Source organism: Phacochoerus africanus, chromosome 4, assembly GCF_016906955.1.
Source record: "Phacochoerus africanus isolate WHEZ1 chromosome 4, ROS_Pafr_v1, whole genome shotgun sequence".
Lineage (NCBI taxonomy): Eukaryota > Metazoa > Chordata > Mammalia > Artiodactyla > Suidae > Phacochoerus > Phacochoerus africanus.
Window position 1 is genome coordinate 779,445 of NC_062547.1, and position 18,830 is coordinate 798,274.

Below are 18,830 nucleotides of genomic sequence, written 5' to 3' on the forward strand. Positions count from 1 at the left end.
TCCAACCACCAGTGCAACCTCTGTGCAGCCAAGCAGCTCCAGCTCATCGTCAATACCCAGCACAACCTCTGTGCAGCCAAGCAGCTCCAGCTCACCTCCAATATCCAGTACCACCTCTGTACAGCCAAGCAGCTCAGGCTCTGCTCCAACCACCAGTGCAACCTCTGTGCAGACAAGCAGCTCCAGCTCACCTCCAATATCCAGCACCACCTCTGTGCAGCCAAGCAGCTCCAGCTCGGCTCCAACCACCAGTGCAACCTCTGTGCAGACAAGCAGCTCCAGCTCATCGTCAATACCCAGCACCACCTCTGTGCAGCCAAGCAGCTCCAGCTCGGCTCCAACCACCAGTGCAACCTCTGTGCAGCCAAGCAGCTCCAGCTCTGCTCCAACCACCAGTGCAACCTCTGTGCAGCCAAGCAGCTCCAGCTCACCTCCAATATCCAGCACCACCTCTGTGCAGCCAAGCAGCTCCAGCTCATCGTCAATACCCAGCACAACCTCTGTGCAGCCAAGCAGCTCCAGCTCACCTCCAATATCCAGTACCACCTATGTGCAGTCAAGCAGCTCCAGCTCACCTCCAATATCCAGTACCACCTCTGTGCAGCCAAGCAGCTCCAGCTCGGCTCCAACCACCAGTGCAACCTCTGTGCAGCCAAGCAGCTCCAGCTCACCTCCAATATCCAGCACCACCTCTGTGCAGCCAAGCAGCTCCAGCTCGGCTCCAACCACCAGTGCAACCTCTGTGCAGTCAAGCAGCTCCAGCTCACCTCCAATATCCAGTACCACCTCTGTGCAGACAAGCAGCTCAGGCTCTGCTCCAACCACCAGTGCAACCTCTGTGCAGACAAGCACATCCAGCTCACCTCCAATATCCAGCACCCTCTCTGTGCAGCCAAGCATCTCCAGCTCAGCTCCAACCACCAGTGCAACCTCTGTGCAGACAAGCACCTCCAGCTCACCTCCAATATCCAGAACCCTCTCTGTGCAGCCAAGCATCTCCAGCTCAGCTCCAACCACCAGTGCAACCACTGTGCAGTCAAGCAGCTCCAGCTCGGCTCCAACCACCAGTGCAACCTCTGTGCAGACAAGCAGCTCCAGCTCACCTCCAATATCCAGCACCATCTCTGTGCAGACAAGCAGCTCCAGCTCGGCTCCAACCACCAGTGCAAACTCTGTGCAGACAAGCAGCTCCAGCTCAGCGCCTACCACCAGTGCAATCTCGACCTCTGTTCCTGGGTCCACCTCCTCCTCACGCAGCCCCACGCCGTGTCTGCCCCAGTGCCTCTGGTCCAAGTGGTTCGACGTGGACTTCCCGTCCCCCGGGCCCCACGGAGGAGACTTTGAGACCTACAGCAATATCCTCCGAAGCGGACAAAAGATCTGCCGGCAACCTGAGTACATCAGCGACCTGCAGTGCCGAGCCCAGAACCGCCCCGAGGTCAGCATCCAGAAGCTGGGCCAGGTGGTGGAGTGCAGGCCGGAGGTGGGCCTGGTGTGCAGGAACCAGGACCAGGGGGGCAAGTTCAGGATCTGCCTCAACTATGAGGTGCGTGTGCTCTGTTGTGAGCCCAAGAAAGACTGCCCTGTCAGCCCGATCACACTTCCCACCACCACCAGCGTGAGGGTCACCAGCCCCACTGAGACCAGCTCCCACGGGGCCACGAGCAGCACCACCTCTGTGCAGCCAAGCAGCTCCAGCTCGGCTCCAACCACCAGTGCAACCTCTGTGCAGCCAAGCAGCTCCAGCTCATCGTCAATACCCAGCACAACCTCTGTGCAGCCAAGCAGCTCCAGCTCACCTCCAATATCCAGTACCACCTCTGTACAGCCAAGCAGCTCAGGCTCTGCTCCAACCACCAGTGCAACCTCTGTGCAGACAAGCAGCTCCAGCTCACCTCCAATATCCAGCACCACCTCTGTGCAGCCAAGCAGCTCCAGCTCGGCTCCAACCACCAGTGCAACCTCTGTGCAGACAAGCAGCTCCAGCTCACCTCCAATATCCAGCACCACCTCTGTGCAACCAAGCAGCTCCAGCTCGGCTCCAACCACCAGTGCAACCTCTGTGCAGTCAAGCAGCTCCAGCTCACCTCCAATATCCAGTACCACCTCTGTGCAGACAAGCAGCTCAGGCTCTGCTCCAACCACCAGTGCAACCTCTGTGCAGACAAGCACCTCCAGCTCACCTCCAATATCCAGCACCCTCTCTGTGCAGCCAAGCATCTCCAGCTCAGTGCCAACCACCAGCGCAACCTCTGTGCAGCCAAGCAGCTCCAGCTCAGCTCCAACCACCAGTGCAACCTCTGTGCAGACAAGCAGCTCCAGCTCACCTCCAATATCCAGTACCACCTCTGTGCAGCCAAGCAGCTCAGGCTCTGCTCCAACCACCAGTGCAACCTCTGTGCAGCAAAGCAGCTCCAGCTCACCTCCAATATCCAGCACCATCTCTGTGCAGACAAGCAGCTCCAGCTCGACTCCAACCAACAGTGCAACCTCTGTGCAGACAAGCAGCTCCAGCTCAGCGCCAACCACCAGTGCAACCTCTGTGCAGCCAAGCAGCTCCAGCTCATCGTCAATACCCAGCACAACCTCTGTGCAGCCAAGCAGCTCCAGCTCACCTCCAATATCCAGTACCACCACTGTACAGCCAAGCAGCTCAGGCTCTGCTCCAACCACCAGTGCAACCTCTGTGCAGACAAGCAGCTCCAGCTCACCTCCAATATCCAGCACCTTCTCTGTGCAGCCAAGCATCTCCAGCTCAGTGCCAACCACCAGCGCAACTTCTGTGCAGTCAAGCAGCTCCAGCTCGGCTCCAAACACCAGTGCAACCTCTGTGCAGACAAGCAGCTCCAGCTCACCTCCAATATCCAGTACCACCTCTGTGCAGCCAAGCAGCTCAGGCTCTGCTCCAACCACCAGTGCAACCTCTGTGCAGACAAGCAGCTCCAGCTCACCTCCAATATCCAGCACCACCTCTGTGCAGCCAAGCAGCTCCAGCTCGGCTCCAACCACCAGTGCAACCTCTGTGCAGACAAGCAGCTCCAGCTCATCGTCAATATCCAGCACCACCTCTGTGCAGCCAAGCAGCTCCAGCTCGGCTCCAACCACCAGTGCAACCTCTGTGCAGTCAAGCAGCTCCAGCTCACCTCCAATATCCAGTACCACCTCTGTGCAGACAAGCAGCTCAGGCTCTGCTCCAACCACCAGTGCAACCTCTGTGCAGACAAGCACATCCAGCTCACCTCCAATATCCAGCACCCTCTCTGTGCAGCCAAGCATCTCCAGCTCAGCTCCAACCACCAGTGCAACCTCTGTGCAGACAAGCAGCTCCAGCTCGGCTCCAACCACCAGTGCAACCTCTGTGCAGTCAAGCAGCTCCAGCTCACCTCCAATATCCAGTACCATCTCTGTGCAGCCAAGCAGCTCAGGCTCTGCTCCAACCACCAGTGCAACCTCTGTGCAGACAAGCACCTCCAGCTCACCTCCAATATCCAGCACCATCTTTGTGCAGCCAAGCAGCTCAGGCTCTGCTCCAACCACCAGTGCAACCTCTGTGCAGCAAAGCAGCTCCAGCTCACCTCCAATATCCAGCACCATCTCTGTGCAGACAAGCAGCTCCAGCTCGACTCCAACCACCAGTGCAACCTCTGTGCAGACAAGCAGCTCCAGCTCAGCGCCAACCACCAGTGCAACCTCTGTGCAGCCAAGCAGCTCCAGCTCATCGTCAATACCCAGCACAACCTCTGTGCAGCCAAGCAGCTCCAGCTCACCTCCAATATCCAGTACCACCACTGTACAGCCAAGCAGCTCAGGCTCTGCTCCAACCACCAGTGCAACCTCTGTGCAGACAAGCAGCTCCAGCTCACCTCCAATATCCAGCACCTTCTCTGTGCAGCCAAGCATCTCCAGCTCAGTGCCAACCACCAGCGCAACTTCTGTGCAGTCAAGCAGCTCCATCTCGGCTCCAACCACCAGTGCAACCTCTGTGCAGCCAAGCAGCTCCAGCTCACCTCCAATATCCAGTACCACCTCTGTGCAGCCAAGCAGCTCAGGCTCTGCTCCAACCACCAGTGCAACCTCTGTGCAGACAAGCAGCTCCAGCTCACCTCCAATATCCAGCACCACCTCTGTGCAGCCAAGCAGCTCCAGCTCGGCTCCAACCACCAGTGCAACCTCTGTGCAGTCAAGCAGCTCCAGCTCACCTCCAATATCCAGTACCACCTCTGTGCAGACAAGCAGCTCAGGCTCTGCTCCAACCACCAGTGCAACCTCTGTGCAGACAAGCACCTCCAGCTCACCTCCAATATCCAGCACCCTCTCTGTGCAGCCAAGCATCTCCAGCTCAGCTCCAACCACCAGTGCAACCACTGTGCAGTCAAGCAGCTCCAGCTCGGCTCCAACCACCAGTGCAACCTCTGTGCAGACAAGCAGCTCCAGCTCACCTCCAATATCCAGCACCATCTCTGTGCAGACAAGCAGCTCCAGCTCGGCTCCAACCACCAGTGCAAACTCTGTGCAGACAAGCAGCTCCAGCTCAGCGCCTACCACCAGTGCAATCTCGACCTCTGTTCCTGGGTCCACCTCCTCCTCACGCAGCCCCACGCCGTGTCTGCCCCAGTGCCTCTGGTCCAAGTGGTTCGACGTGGACTTCCCGTCCCCCGGGCCCCACGGAGGAGACTTTGAGACCTACAGCAATATCCTCCGAAGCGGACAAAAGATCTGCCGGCAACCTGAGTACATCAGCGACCTGCAGTGCCGAGCCCAGAACCGCCCCGAGGTCAGCATCCAGAAGCTGGGCCAGGTGGTGGAGTGCAGGCCGGAGGTGGGCCTGGTGTGCAGGAACCAGGACCAGGGGGGCAAGTTCAGGATCTGCCTCAACTATGAGGTGCGTGTGCTCTGTTGTGAGCCCAAGAAAGACTGCCCTGTCAGCCCGATCACACTTCCCACCACCACCAGCGTGAGGGTCACCAGCCCCACTGAGACCAGCTCCCACGGGGCCACGAGCAGCACCACCTCTGTGCAGCCAAGCAGCTCCAGCTCGGCTCCAACCACCAGTGCAACCTCTGTGCAGCCAAGCAGCTCCAGCTCATCGTCAATACCCAGCACAACCTCTGTGCAGCCAAGCAGCTCCAGCTCACCTCCAATATCCAGTACCACCTCTGTACAGCCAAGCAGCTCAGGCTCTGCTCCAACCACCAGTGCAACCTCTGTGCAGACAAGCAGCTCCAGCTCACCTCCAATATCCAGCACCACCTCTGTGCAGCCAAGCAGCTCCAGCTCGGCTCCAACCACCAGTGCAACCTCTGTGCAGACAAGCAGCTCCAGCTCACCTCCAATATCCAGCACCACCTCTGTGCAACCAAGCAGCTCCAGCTCGGCTCCAACCACCAGTGCAACCTCTGTGCAGTCAAGCAGCTCCAGCTCACCTCCAATATCCAGTACCACCTCTGTGCAGACAAGCAGCTCAGGCTCTGCTCCAACCACCAGTGCAACCTCTGTGCAGACAAGCACCTCCAGCTCACCTCCAATATCCAGCACCCTCTCTGTGCAGCCAAGCATCTCCAGCTCAGTGCCAACCACCAGCGCAACCTCTGTGCAGCCAAGCAGCTCCAGCTCAGCTCCAACCACCAGTGCAACCTCTGTGCAGACAAGCAGCTCCAGCTCACCTCCAATATCCAGTACCACCTCTGTGCAGCCAAGCAGCTCAGGCTCTGCTCCAACCACCAGTGCAACCTCTGTGCAGCAAAGCAGCTCCAGCTCACCTCCAATATCCAGCACCATCTCTGTGCAGACAAGCAGCTCCAGCTCGACTCCAACCAACAGTGCAACCTCTGTGCAGACAAGCAGCTCCAGCTCAGCGCCAACCACCAGTGCAACCTCTGTGCAGCCAAGCAGCTCCAGCTCATCGTCAATACCCAGCACAACCTCTGTGCAGCCAAGCAGCTCCAGCTCACCTCCAATATCCAGTACCACCACTGTACAGCCAAGCAGCTCAGGCTCTGCTCCAACCACCAGTGCAACCTCTGTGCAGACAAGCAGCTCCAGCTCACCTCCAATATCCAGCACCTTCTCTGTGCAGCCAAGCATCTCCAGCTCAGTGCCAACCACCAGCGCAACTTCTGTGCAGTCAAGCAGCTCCAGCTCGGCTCCAAACACCAGTGCAACCTCTGTGCAGACAAGCAGCTCCAGCTCACCTCCAATATCCAGTACCACCTCTGTGCAGCCAAGCAGCTCAGGCTCTGCTCCAACCACCAGTGCAACCTCTGTGCAGACAAGCAGCTCCAGCTCACCTCCAATATCCAGCACCACCTCTGTGCAGCCAAGCAGCTCCAGCTCGGCTCCAACCACCAGTGCAACCTCTGTGCAGACAAGCAGCTCCAGCTCATCGTCAATATCCAGCACCACCTCTGTGCAGCCAAGCAGCTCCAGCTCGGCTCCAACCACCAGTGCAACCTCTGTGCAGTCAAGCAGCTCCAGCTCACCTCCAATATCCAGTACCACCTCTGTGCAGACAAGCAGCTCAGGCTCTGCTCCAACCACCAGTGCAACCTCTGTGCAGACAAGCACATCCAGCTCACCTCCAATATCCAGCACCCTCTCTGTGCAGCCAAGCATCTCCAGCTCAGCTCCAACCACCAGTGCAACCTCTGTGCAGACAAGCAGCTCCAGCTCGGCTCCAACCACCAGTGCAACCTCTGTGCAGTCAAGCAGCTCCAGCTCACCTCCAATATCCAGTACCATCTCTGTGCAGCCAAGCAGCTCAGGCTCTGCTCCAACCACCAGTGCAACCTCTGTGCAGACAAGCACCTCCAGCTCACCTCCAATATCCAGCACCATCTTTGTGCAGCCAAGCAGCTCAGGCTCTGCTCCAACCACCAGTGCAACCTCTGTGCAGCAAAGCAGCTCCAGCTCACCTCCAATATCCAGCACCATCTCTGTGCAGACAAGCAGCTCCAGCTCGACTCCAACCACCAGTGCAACCTCTGTGCAGACAAGCAGCTCCAGCTCAGCGCCAACCACCAGTGCAACCTCTGTGCAGCCAAGCAGCTCCAGCTCATCGTCAATACCCAGCACAACCTCTGTGCAGCCAAGCAGCTCCAGCTCACCTCCAATATCCAGTACCACCACTGTACAGCCAAGCAGCTCAGGCTCTGCTCCAACCACCAGTGCAACCTCTGTGCAGACAAGCAGCTCCAGCTCACCTCCAATATCCAGCACCTTCTCTGTGCAGCCAAGCATCTCCAGCTCAGTGCCAACCACCAGCGCAACTTCTGTGCAGTCAAGCAGCTCCATCTCGGCTCCAACCACCAGTGCAACCTCTGTGCAGCCAAGCAGCTCCAGCTCACCTCCAATATCCAGTACCACCTCTGTGCAGCCAAGCAGCTCAGGCTCTGCTCCAACCACCAGTGCAACCTCTGTGCAGACAAGCAGCTCCAGCTCACCTCCAATATCCAGCACCACCTCTGTGCAGCCAAGCAGCTCCAGCTCGGCTCCAACCACCAGTGCAACCTCTGTGCAGTCAAGCAGCTCCAGCTCACCTCCAATATCCAGTACCACCTCTGTGCAGACAAGCAGCTCAGGCTCTGCTCCAACCACCAGTGCAACCTCTGTGCAGACAAGCACCTCCAGCTCACCTCCAATATCCAGCACCCTCTCTGTGCAGCCAAGCATCTCCAGCTCAGCTCCAACCACCAGTGCAACCACTGTGCAGTCAAGCAGCTCCAGCTCGGCTCCAACCACCAGTGCAACCTCTGTGCAGACAAGCAGCTCCAGCTCACCTCCAATATCCAGCACCATCTCTGTGCAGACAAGCAGCTCCAGCTCACCTCCAATATCCAGTACCACCTCTGTGCAGCCAAGCAGCTCAGGCTCTGCTCCAACCACCAGTGCAACCTCTGTGCAGACAAGCAGCTCCAGCTCATCGTCAATACCCAGCACCACCTCTGTGCAGCCAAGCAGCTCCAGCTCAGCTCCAACCACCAGTGCAACCTCTGTGCAGACAAGCAGCTCCAGCTCAGCGCCTACCACCAGTGCAATCTCGACCTCTGTTCCTGGGTCCACCTCCTCCTCACGCAGCCCCACGCCGTGTCAGCCCCAGTGCCTCTGGTCCAAGTGGTTCGACGTGGACTTCCCGTCCCCCGGGCCCCACGGAGGAGACTTTGAGACCTACAGCAATATCCTCCGAAGCGGACAAAAGATCTGCCGGCAACCTGAGTACATCAGCGACCTGCAGTGCCGAGCCCAGAACCACCCCGAGGTGAGCATCCAGAAGCTGGGCCAGGTGGTGGAGTGCAGGCCGGAGGTGGGCCTGGTGTGCAGGAACCAGGACCAGGGGGGCAAGTTCAGGATCTGCCTCAACTATGAGGTGCGTGTGCTCTGCTGTGAGCCCAAGAAAGACTGCCCTGTCAGCCCGATCACACTTCCCACCACCACCAGCGTGAGGGTCACCAGCCCCACTGAGACCAGCTCCCACGGGGCCACGAGCAGCACCACCTCTGTGCAGCCAAGCAGCTCCAGCTCGGCTCCAACCACCAGTGCAACCTCTGTGCAGCCAAGCAGCTCCAGCTCACCTCCAATATCCAGTACCACCTCTGTGCAGCCAAGCAGCTCCAGCTCTGCTCCAACCACCAGTGCAACCTCTGTGCAGACAAGCAGCTCCAGCTCACCTCCAATATCCAGCACCACCTCTGTGCAGCCAAGCAGCTCCAGCTCATCGTCAATACCCAGCACAACCTCTGTGCAGCCAAGCAGCTCCAGCTCACCTCCAATATCCAGCACCACCTCTGTGCAGCCAAGCAGCTCCAGCTCGGCTCCAACCACCAGTGCAACCTCTGTGCAGCCAAGCAGCTCCAGCTCACCTCCAATATCCAGCACCACCTCTGTGCAGACAAGCAGCTCAGGCTCTGCTCCAACCACCAGTGCAACCTCTGTGCAGTCAAGCAGCTCCAGCTCACCTCCAATATCCAGTACCACCTCTGTGCAGACAAGCAGCTCAGGCTCTGCTCCAACCACCAGTGCAACCTCTGTGCAGCCAAGCAGCTCCAGCTCACCTCCAATATCCAGCACCACCTCTGTGCAGACAAGCATCTCCAGCTCAGCTCCAACCACCAGTGCAACCACTGTGCAGTCAAGCAGCTCCAGCTCGGCTCCAACCACCAGTGCAACCTCTGTGCAGACAAGCAGCTCCAGCTCACCTCCAATATCCAGCACCATCTCTGTGCAGACAAGCAGCTCCAGCTCACCTCCAATATCCAGTACCACCTCTGTGCAGCCAAGCAGCTCAGGCTCTGCTCCAACCACCAGTGCAACCTCTGTGCAGACAAGCAGCTCCAGCTCATCGTCAATACCCAGCACCACCTCTGTGCAGCCAAGCAGCTCCAGCTCAGCTCCAACCACCAGTGCAACCTCTGTGCAGACAAGCAGCTCCAGCTCAGCGCCTACCACCAGTGCAATCTCGACCTCTGTTCCTGGGTCCACCTCCTCCTCACGCAGCCCCACGCCGTGTCAGCCCCAGTGCCTCTGGTCCAAGTGGTTCGACGTGGACTTCCCGTCCCCCGGGCCCCACGGAGGAGACTTTGAGACCTACAGCAATATCCTCCGAAGCGGACAAAAGATCTGCCGGCAACCTGAGTACATCAGCGACCTGCAGTGCCGAGCCCAGAACCGCCCCGAGGTCAGCATCCAGAAGCTGGGCCAGGTGGTGGAGTGCAGGCCGGAGGTGGGCCTGGTGTGCAGGAACCAGGACCAGGGGGGCAAGTTCAGGATCTGCCTCAACTATGAGGTGCGTGTGCTCTGCTGTGAGCCCAAGAAAGACTGCCCTGTCAGCCCGATCACACTTCCCACCACCACCAGCGTGAGGGTCACCAGCCCCACTGAGACCAGCTCCCACGGGGCCACGAGCAGCACCACCTCTGTGCAGCCAAGCAGCTCCAGCTCGGCTCCAACCACCAGTGCAACCTCTGTGCAGCCAAGCAGCTCCAGCTCACCTCCAATATCCAGTACCACCTCTGTGCAGCCAAGCAGCTCCAGCTCTGCTCCAACCACCAGTGCAACCTCTGTGCAGACAAGCAGCTCCAGCTCACCTCCAATATCCAGCACCACCTCTGTGCAGCCAAGGAGCTCCAGCTCATCGTCAATACCCAGCACAACCTCTGTGCAGCCAAGCAGCTCCAGCTCACCTCCAATATCCAGTACCACCTCTGTACAGCCAAGCAGCTCAGGCTCTGCTCCAACCACCAGTGCAACCTCTGTGCAGACAAGCAGCTCCAGCTCACCTCCAATATCCAGCACCACCTCTGTGCAACCAAGCAGCTCCAGCTCGGCTCCAACCACCAGTGCAACCTCTGTGCAGTCAAGCAGCTCCAGCTCACCTCCAATATCCAGCACCACCTCTGTGCAGCCAAGCCGCTCCCCCTCGTCTCCTTTTCCCCTGCCCTTCTCTCCCCATGAGCCCACGGTTACTCCGTCTCTGGCGACATCCACCAGCTCCCCATCACCCTCCAGCCAGACTTGCTATTGCAGCGTGTCCGACAGGCTGTACCCCGCAGGTGGGTGATCTGCCTGGTGTGTGACGTGTGCTTATGTGCGTGGCCGGTGCTGTTGTGTTCTTGAAGGCTGTGTGTCTGATGGGAGGCCGAGGGGCTGGGCTCTGCCTGCAGGACCCACGAAGGCATCTGTGAGGGTCTGCGATTCCTATCTGGGTGGAAGGCCCCCTGCCAGTCCCACCCAGCTGGTATACCCAGTGTACCAGCAGCCTGGTTGGATCCCTCTCAGTGTGGTCCCGGCGAAAGCCCTGCCTAGGCGTCAGCTGCTGGCCTGGGAGCTCCCACCTGCTTCTTCATGTTCCAGGATCCATCATTTATGAAGAGACCGACCTCTCGGGCCACTGCTACTACGCCGTGTGTAGCCTGGCCTGCCGCGTGGTCAGGCGGACAGACCTGAGTTGTCCCACCAGCAGGCCGCCTCCCGCCTCGTCCACGCCCCGACCCGGGTCCTCCCCCTCCTCCCGCGTCCCTCAGCATGGATGCCCCAATGCCGTCCCCCCGAGAATGGTAATCTCGCCTTTCCTGCCCTTCGCAGGGGCTCAGGGGCCCGTGCAGGGGTGCTCGGCCTCTTTCCAATTGTGCTGTGGGGTCAAGTGTGGCTGAAGGTCACAGGCCCTGGGCCGATGCAGGCTGACCATAGGCTGACCTTGGGAAGAGGCCATTGGTGCTCTTCCAGAACTGCCGGCGGGGCCGGGGGGGGGGGCGTGGCTCCTGAGGTCCCATGGGGCCAGAGGGGCGGGAACAGCCACGGCACGGAGACGGGGAGTCCAGGCCTGGGGGACACCATGGAAACGGGCAGATCGGGGAGGAGGCGGCCTTCACACCCCAGAGACCCTCCTGCCAGTGCAGCCCCCAGGGGCAGCGGGGATGGGGGAGGAGGGTCTATTCTGGGGGAGACCCAGGCCAGCGCTGAGCCCCAAGGGGCCAGGGGTTGGCAGCCAGTGGGGGTAGGGGCAGGGCCCTGCAGCTGACTTTGCTTCCACAGAAGGGTGAAACCTGGCCGATGCCCAACTGCACCGAGGCCTCCTGCGAGGGCAACGGTGTCATCTCCGTGCGTCCGCGCCACTGCCCGAAGGTGCAGAAGCCAACGTGTGCCAATGGCTACCCCGCGGTGAAGGTGGCCAAGCCAGAGGGCTGCTGCCAGGACTACCAGTGCCAGTGTGAGCCGGCACACTGGGCGGGCGGGCGCCAGGCGGCTGGGGCCGGAACTGTGCTGGAGTGGCGGGGTCAGGGGGGGACTCCCCAGGACAGATGCGGGCAGCAGCGGGGGTGCCCCGTGGAGCCCTGCTGGTGCTCTGAGCCCTGGGGCGGGGCAGGGGGTCTGCTCCCACCTCTCGGCCACATCAAGCTCCTCCTGGACGGCGTTCTGTGTGGCTGCTGGCGTGTGGGTCCTGGTGCCAGGGTGGGTGCTGGCTCCCTGGGCACTGGGACCCGCGCCCGGGGGAGCCCGCGGGGGCGCCCGCGGTGCGGCCCTTGAAGGTGGCTCCTGCCCGCAGGCGTGTGCAGCGGCTGGGGCGACCCGCACTACATCACCTTCGACGGCACCTACTACACCTTCCTGGACAACTGCACCTACGTGCTGGTGCAGCAGATCGTGCCCGTGTACGGGCACTTCCGGGTGCTGGTGGACAACTACTTCTGCGGCGCCGAGGACGGGCTGTCCTGCCCGCAGTCCATCATTGTCGAGTACCAGCAGGACCGCGTGGTGCTGACCCGCAGGCCCGTCCGAGGGGTGATGACCAACCAGGTGGGCCCCCCCCCGCCCCGGGCCGTCCCGCGCGCCCCAGCCGGGCCGGGGCGCCGGCCGCGGCTGACCGCCCCCCCCCCCCCCGCCCCCGCCGTCTCCCCGTCCAGATCATCTTCAACAGCGAGGTGGTGAGCCCCGGCTTCCGGAAAGACGGCCTCGTCGTCTCCCAGGTCGGCATCAAGATGTACGTGGCCATCCCCGAGCTCGGCGTCCAGGTCATGTTCAGCGGCCTCATCTTCTCGGTGGAGGTGCCCTTCAGCAAGTTCGCCAGCAACACGGAGGGGCAGTGCGGTGAGCGTCCCGCCCCGACCCCGCCCGGCTCTCTGCACCCGGGCCCTCTCCCTGGTCATCGAACGTGGCCGAGAGGCTCCGGCGTGAGAAGGGTGGGCCTGGGGCGTGTCCTTCCGAATCCGCGCTCTCGGCCGGGGCCGAGGCCGCCTGCGACTCTGCTGCACCAAGATCGCGCGGCGACAGGCACAGGGGCCTGGCCCTGTGACCCACACCTGAGGCCCACACCTCCTGGGGAGCTGCCCCTGGGCCCGGCTTCCTGCAGGGAGAAGGAGGCCCCGAGAGGTCAGGGGCCGTCCCACGGCCACGCAGCACCGGCTGCCCAGAGATATGGGGGCTGACCCCCAGCTCAGGGATGCTGCACCCGGGGGAGGGGGGGCAGGTGCCTCTGTGGTCCCCGTGCCTGACCGCCCCCCCACCCCACACCCCAGGCACCTGCACCAATGACCAGAAGGACGAGTGTCGCCTGCCTGGGGGCGCCGTGGTGGCCTCCTGCTCCGACATGTCCAGCCACTGGAAGGTGACCCTCCCTGGCCAGCCACCCTGCCACGCGCCTCCCCCAACGCCCACTGTGGTGGAGCCCACGACTCCGCCCACCTCGTGCCCACCTTCGCCAATCTGCCAGCTGATTCTGAGCGAGTGAGTTTCCTGGGCAGGGGCTGGGACTGGGTGAGGGGGTGGGGCGAGTAGTCCTGCGGGCCCCACCCTTCAGGGGGACGGGGGAGGCGGGCTTGCAGGGGCTGCCCAGGGAGCCGGAGTCTCAGCGGCCGGGGCTGGTGCAGGGAGGTCCCCGCCTACGTCCTCAGGCAGAGGCAGCAGCCAGTGTGCCGGGTGGGAGACGGGGGCAGTTGCAGAAAGAAAACTGTGTTGCCGCCAGAAAACGCCTGCCCCACTGCACACAGATGACCCCTGAAGCCGGGTCGCCTGGCACAACGTGGTGGTTCTAGCCAGGCCCCTCCCTTGGGGAAGCCCGCGGCCCCACAGCAGAGCCGCCCCCGAGCGTGTGTCCCTGGGCCGCAGGGTCTTTGCACCGTGCCACGCGGAGATCCCTCCGTGGCCATACTTCCAAGGCTGCGTCTTCGACCACTGCCACATGCCTGACACAGACATGCTGTGCTCTGGCCTGGAGCTGTACGCCGCGCTCTGTGCCTCCCTGGGCGTGTGCATCGACTGGAGGGGCCGGACCAACCACACGTGCCGTGAGTGCTTCTCCCCAGCTCGGAGAGCCCCCTCCTGTGGGGCAGGGGCCGTCAGTGTGTGGCCAGGGGACAGGCACGCTGGGCAATCAGTGGGTGGGCTTGGGTGGTCACGGTGGGCTTCTGGGGGGAGGAGGGCTGAGTCCAGGACAGAGTGCATGCGTTTCCTGGAGAGAAAAGAGCCGCCACCCAGGTCAGAGGGCCTGGGTCCAGGGTGCAGGGTGGCAGGCGAGGGCTCCGACATGCCGGCTGCTGCAGGGCACAGAGCAGGCACCTGGCTCAAAGAGCTCCCTGGCCGACCCAGCCTGGGCTTTGCTGCGGTGCTCTCCCACCCCCGCCCCGGCTCAGGTGTGCTCTGTCCTCCGTGCAGCCTTCCCCTGCCCCGCTGACACCGTGTTCCAGCCCTGCGGCCCGTCCAACCCCCCCTACTGTTACATGAACGACAGCGCCAACGCTCTGTAAGCACCTGCCCTCACCGCCCGCCCCCACCCCCCCGCGCCGTTCCCAGCTGCTCCGGCTCCGGCTCCGGAGGGGCCACAGCTTACCCTCGGCTCCCTGCAGGGCCCTTCCGGAGGCCGGTTCCATCACGGAAGGCTGCTTCTGCCCCCAGGGCACAATGCGCTTCAGCACGGGCTCCGAGGTCTGCGTGCCGGCCGACTGCTCCTGTACGTTCCGGGCTGGGCTCAGGCTGGCAGGGCGCGTCCTGCATGCTAGCGCCAGGACCAGCTGCTCCCTCGGGGTCTGCGCGTCTCAGCCAGACCCCAGGGCTTTCGCTGCGGCCTGGGTCCGCCCCGGCCCCCGACACCGGGCTGGCCCTTGACGGGCTGGGGCTGTGCTGCCCGGCAGTGACCCTCCCCCTTTCCCTCCAGGGTGCCTGGGCCCCCACGGGGAGCCTGTGGAGGTGAGTGTGGCTCCTTGGGGGGCTGGGGACTCCGAGGAGGGGCCGGGAGGAGGATGGGCTTCCCCAGCAAGATGCAGGAGGTCGCCGGGAGCCGTGCGGGGTGGTGAGGGTGCTGGCTGGGCCTGTCCTCCATATGCCCATCCACTTGCTCTGAAGGCGGCGGCGGTGGCAGCGGGGGGGGGGGGGGCCTCTAGTCCCCTGACCTCCCACACCTCCTGGGCCCACCAGCCCACAGCCACACCCGGCTTGCGAAGACCCCCTGCAGCCCTAGGCCACTGGCTCCCTGCCCCTCCCGCCGGCACGGCCGCCCCGGGACAGGCAGGTGACCGAGGGCTTGGGGCTCACATGTCCCTCCACTCACAGCCTGGCCACACCGTCAGCTTCGACTGCCAGGAGTGCTCCTGTGATGGCCACTCACGGACAGTGAGCTGCCGGAGGCAGACCTGCCCCCTGCCCCCTGCCTGCCAGGAGCCCGGCCTCGTGCCTGTGCCCGAGGCCCTGCAGAGCGGCCAGTGCTGTCCCCAGTACAGCTGCGGTAAGCCCCAGGCTTTGGGCGGGCCAGCTTTGCCCTGAAGGGTCCCAGGGTGCTGGCCCCGGGGCACACCCTCCCCTCTGTGGCCTCGTCGGCTGACCCCCAGCAAGAAGGCGTGTGGAGGTCAGGGGGCTCCTGTGCCCAGGCTGCCCGGAAGCCTCACCCCTAGAGGCAGTGAGCAGCCCCCCCAGAGCCCACCACCTGCCTGCTGGTGGTCAGCCTTCCTGGAGAGCCTTGGGGGCCACTCTTGGGCTGGGGTGGGAGGCAAGAGCCCTGACGCCCCTCCCGTCGCATGCAGCCTGCAATGCCACACGCTGCCCGGTGCCCGTGGAATGTCCTGAGGGCTCCCACCTCGTCCTGACCTATGAGGAGGGGGCCTGCTGCCCGAGCTACAGCTGCAGTGAGTGTCTGGCGGGGGAGGAGCCCGGGCCTGGGAGCTGGACCTGGGGACGGGCGGTGGCGGGGGCAGGGCACCAAGCGCGGGTCTGCAGGTCTGATCTCTCCCCGTGCAGACTGGACCTCCTGCAGCGTCAACGGTACCCTGTACCAGGTAAGAACCACCCAAGGCCAGGCCCTCGTGGTGCACAGGGACCGGAGTGCCCTGTGCTGCCAGCTTCTCCCGAGGCTGGGCTCCCGTGGGCCCGGGCGGCCTTCGGAAAAGCCGTGGGCTCTCCTGGGACCACGATCCCTGTCCTGAGAGGGACGAGGCCCTCGGCCTTGGTTTTCTGGGCCGCGTCCTCTGGAGCAGGGGACCTTCCTGCAGGCACAGCCCGGGGGCCCAGCCCCAAGTCCAGGACCACCGCCAGGAGGCATGGCGGAGGGTCACCCCAGGGGGACGAGTCAGCCTGGCAGGGCCAGGCCTGGAGGGGACGTCCTGGAGGGCTGGGCCGCCAGGCTCCTCCCGGCTCCCTCACTTGCCGCCCAACTCCCCAGCCCGGGGCTGTGGTCTCCTCAACCCTGTGTGAAACCTGCCGGTGTAAGGTGCCCGGGGGCCCCGAGTCGGACACGTTCGCGATCAGCTGTGAGACCCAGATCTGCAGCACCTGCCCCGTGGTGAGTGCCCTCCCCTGCGCCCTCCCCCGGCTGCAGCCCGCCAGCGCCCGCCCGCCGGGCTCAGGCCACACGCCCCCTCCCCCCAGGGCTTCGAGTACCAGGAGCGGCAAGGGCAGTGCTGCGGGTTCTGCAAGCAGGTGGCCTGTGTTACAAACACCAGCGACAGCTCCGCCCACCTCTTCTACGTGAGTGGCGGCCACGGGGCCCAGCCAGAGGGCTTCCGGGCCTAGGGTGGGTTCTGGGTGGGTTAGACCCGGGGCTCCAGGAAGGCCAGCCCCAGCCCTGCACAGAAGGCTGGGACACCGACAGCGGGGGCGCCATGTGGGCAGCGTCCTAGGGAGCCGTCAGTGCCAACGCGAGGCACGTGCAGGGCAGGGGCTGGGGGAGCCCGCAGCTGGGGCTGATGGACGGACGGACGGACAGACACAGCCCTCACCTGCCGGCGGGCCTCCTTGCAGCCCGGCGAGTCCTGGTCAGACCCGGGGAACCGCTGCGTGACACACGAGTGTGAGAAGCACCAGGAGGGGCTGGTGGTGGTGACCACGAGGAAGGCATGTCCCCCCCTCACCTGCGCTAAGGTGAGTCCCGGGAGAGGACAGCGCGGGGGGCGGGGGAGGCCCGGGCGGAGTGGCCCTGCCCTCGCGCACCGGCCAGGCCCGCACCCGGTCTGCGTGCCCGCCTGGGCTGCTCCAGCGCTGACGGCGCCCTTTCTTGGCGCAGGACCAGGCTCAGCTGAGCGAGGATGGCTGCTGCCTGTTCTGTCCCCCATCGAACCAAAGCAGTGAGTGGGCGTGTCTGCGGGGGGGGGGGCACCGAGTCCCACTGCCCCCGAGGCCCTGGGCGCCAGGCCAGCGCTGACCTTGGCACCCCCCCCCCACCCCCGGCATGTTCCTCCCCAGGCTGCGCTGTGTACCACCAGCACCAGGTCCTCCAGCAGCAGAGCTGCCGCTCCGCGGGGCCCGTGCGCCTCACTTACTGCCAGGGCAACTGCGGGGACACCGCCTCCATGTAAGTGAGCCCCGGCTCAGCCGACGCAGACCAGCCCCCACCCGACCCACAGAGGGTCCTGCTTGGGGAGGCGCAGCGGGGCCCGCCCAGGGCTCAGGCCAGTGGATGAGGTGGAGGGCTGGGCTGAGGGTCCAGGGACAGCGGCTCCCACCCAGCCCATCTGGAATCACGCTCTTCCGTTTACTGAGGCTCTGAGCTCAGGGTCCCCGTTGGTGACTTGCTGGTCAACTGGTTGGTGAGAGCCCCTCGTCCCCCCTCCCTTGCCCTCGGCGGGGGGGCTTGGAACAAGCCACAGGGGCACCAGCACGTGACCAGCACCAAACACCGTCCGTGTGCCCCCAGCATGGGTGGTGCGACGGTGCCGTCCGGTGAGGCTGGGTGGCTGTGTGGCACTGGCGCTGAGTGGCCTCTGCCCCCAGGTACTCTCCGGAGGCCAACACCATAGAGCACAGGTGCAAGTGCTGCCAGGAGCTGCAGGTGGCCCTGAGAAACGTGACCCTGCACTGCCCCGACGGCTCCAGCCGGGCCTTCAGCTACACCGAGGTAGAGAAGTGTGGCTGCGTGGGCCAGCAGTGCGACTCCCACGGCGACCTCAGCCTCTCAGAGGAGGAGGAGCCCCAGCTCAGCCGGGATGCGGGGCACAGGCTCTGGAGGACAGGGGCCCCGCAGCCCCGGCCTCTCCAGTAGAGCCGGCGGACGCAGCCCTGCCCTCGGGCCCTCCCTCCTGGACACACTGACGAGAGCGTCTGTGCGGTCTCTGCAAATCTCAGCTTCCAAGGCCAGTGGCCCCTGAGTCCCCGGTCTAGGCGGCTGAATCTAAGATGCACTGTCCACCCACCCGGTCCCTCTCCAGGGTCCAGGGGCCCAGCCTGGGCATCCAGCTCCCTCTTGCCAGGCCTCACTGTCACAGAAGGGTCTGCTCCACCGCGGCCCCGCGGACGTGGCCATGGACTGCTCGGCCGGCCACCTGGAGGCTGGGCCTCAGGAAAGGGCCTTCGATTTTGTCAATAAACTTGGAGCATTTTGCAGCTTGTGGACCCCGAGTGGTTTGTAAGCTTGTCCATAAAACTCAGGAGTGGGGTGCAGGGCGGAGGGGGCCCAGGACCGCTTGGAGAGGCCCGTTGCCTCATCTTTGTGAATGCAGATGGCAGGGGGTGTACTCGGGAGGATGGGGTCCGCGGGGCCCGCCAGGGCTTCAAGGCGTGGATCCATCCGGCCGAGCAGAAGACAGCAGGGGGCGCTCTTCTTTGCACCAGCCTCCGTGCTCATCACCTCAAAGCAAGCTTGGCGTGGGGCGGGCAGGCGAGCCTGCATGTGCGGGCGCATGCACACTCAGGCCCAGGGAAGACCCAGTCCCCAGGAATCCTCCTGCCCCCCCCCCTCCCCCCACAGCCCCTGACTCTCGCCCTGAGAACCTCCACAATTGAGCCCAGCCCCCTCTTCCTTGGAGGCCCGGGAACCCCCAACCTGCCCTGTGACACAGCGGCCTCAGGCTGGGCCCAGCCCGTGGCAGCACTGGGACAGCAAGCGGGGCTGGCCCTGTGCCCCAAGGGCCTGGCCAGGG

At 63.5% G+C, this 18,830-nt stretch overlaps 1 protein-coding gene across 1 annotated transcript in view; it reads left to right on the top strand.

Annotated features, from left to right (window-relative positions):
* Nucleotides 1-18,294, top strand: part of MUC5AC (mucin 5AC, oligomeric mucus/gel-forming) — a 34,549-nt gene extending 16,255 nt beyond the window's left edge. The window contains 24 exon segments of the mRNA XM_047774060.1: nt 994-1,228; nt 1,829-2,531; nt 3,522-3,720; nt 5,611-5,883; nt 7,933-8,027; nt 9,397-9,445; nt 10,448-10,544; nt 10,846-11,048; nt 11,527-11,701; nt 12,038-12,288; nt 12,396-12,579; nt 13,008-13,215; nt 13,597-13,775; nt 14,143-14,230; nt 14,334-14,437; nt 15,504-15,605; nt 15,718-15,755; nt 16,139-16,258; nt 16,345-16,443; nt 16,717-16,836; nt 16,979-17,039; nt 17,158-17,266; nt 17,686-17,848; nt 17,850-18,294. Coding sequence (XP_047630016.1) covers nt 994-1,228; nt 1,829-2,531; nt 3,522-3,720; nt 5,611-5,883; nt 7,933-8,027; nt 9,397-9,445; nt 10,448-10,544; nt 10,846-11,048; nt 11,527-11,701; nt 12,038-12,288; nt 12,396-12,579; nt 13,008-13,215; nt 13,597-13,775; nt 14,143-14,230; nt 14,334-14,437; nt 15,504-15,605; nt 15,718-15,755; nt 16,139-16,258; nt 16,345-16,443; nt 16,717-16,836; nt 16,979-17,039; nt 17,158-17,266; nt 17,686-17,848; nt 17,850-18,059 — 4,065 coding nt within the window. The 3' untranslated portion in view covers nt 18,060-18,294.
* The last annotated feature ends 536 nt before the right edge of the window (nt 18,295-18,830 follow it).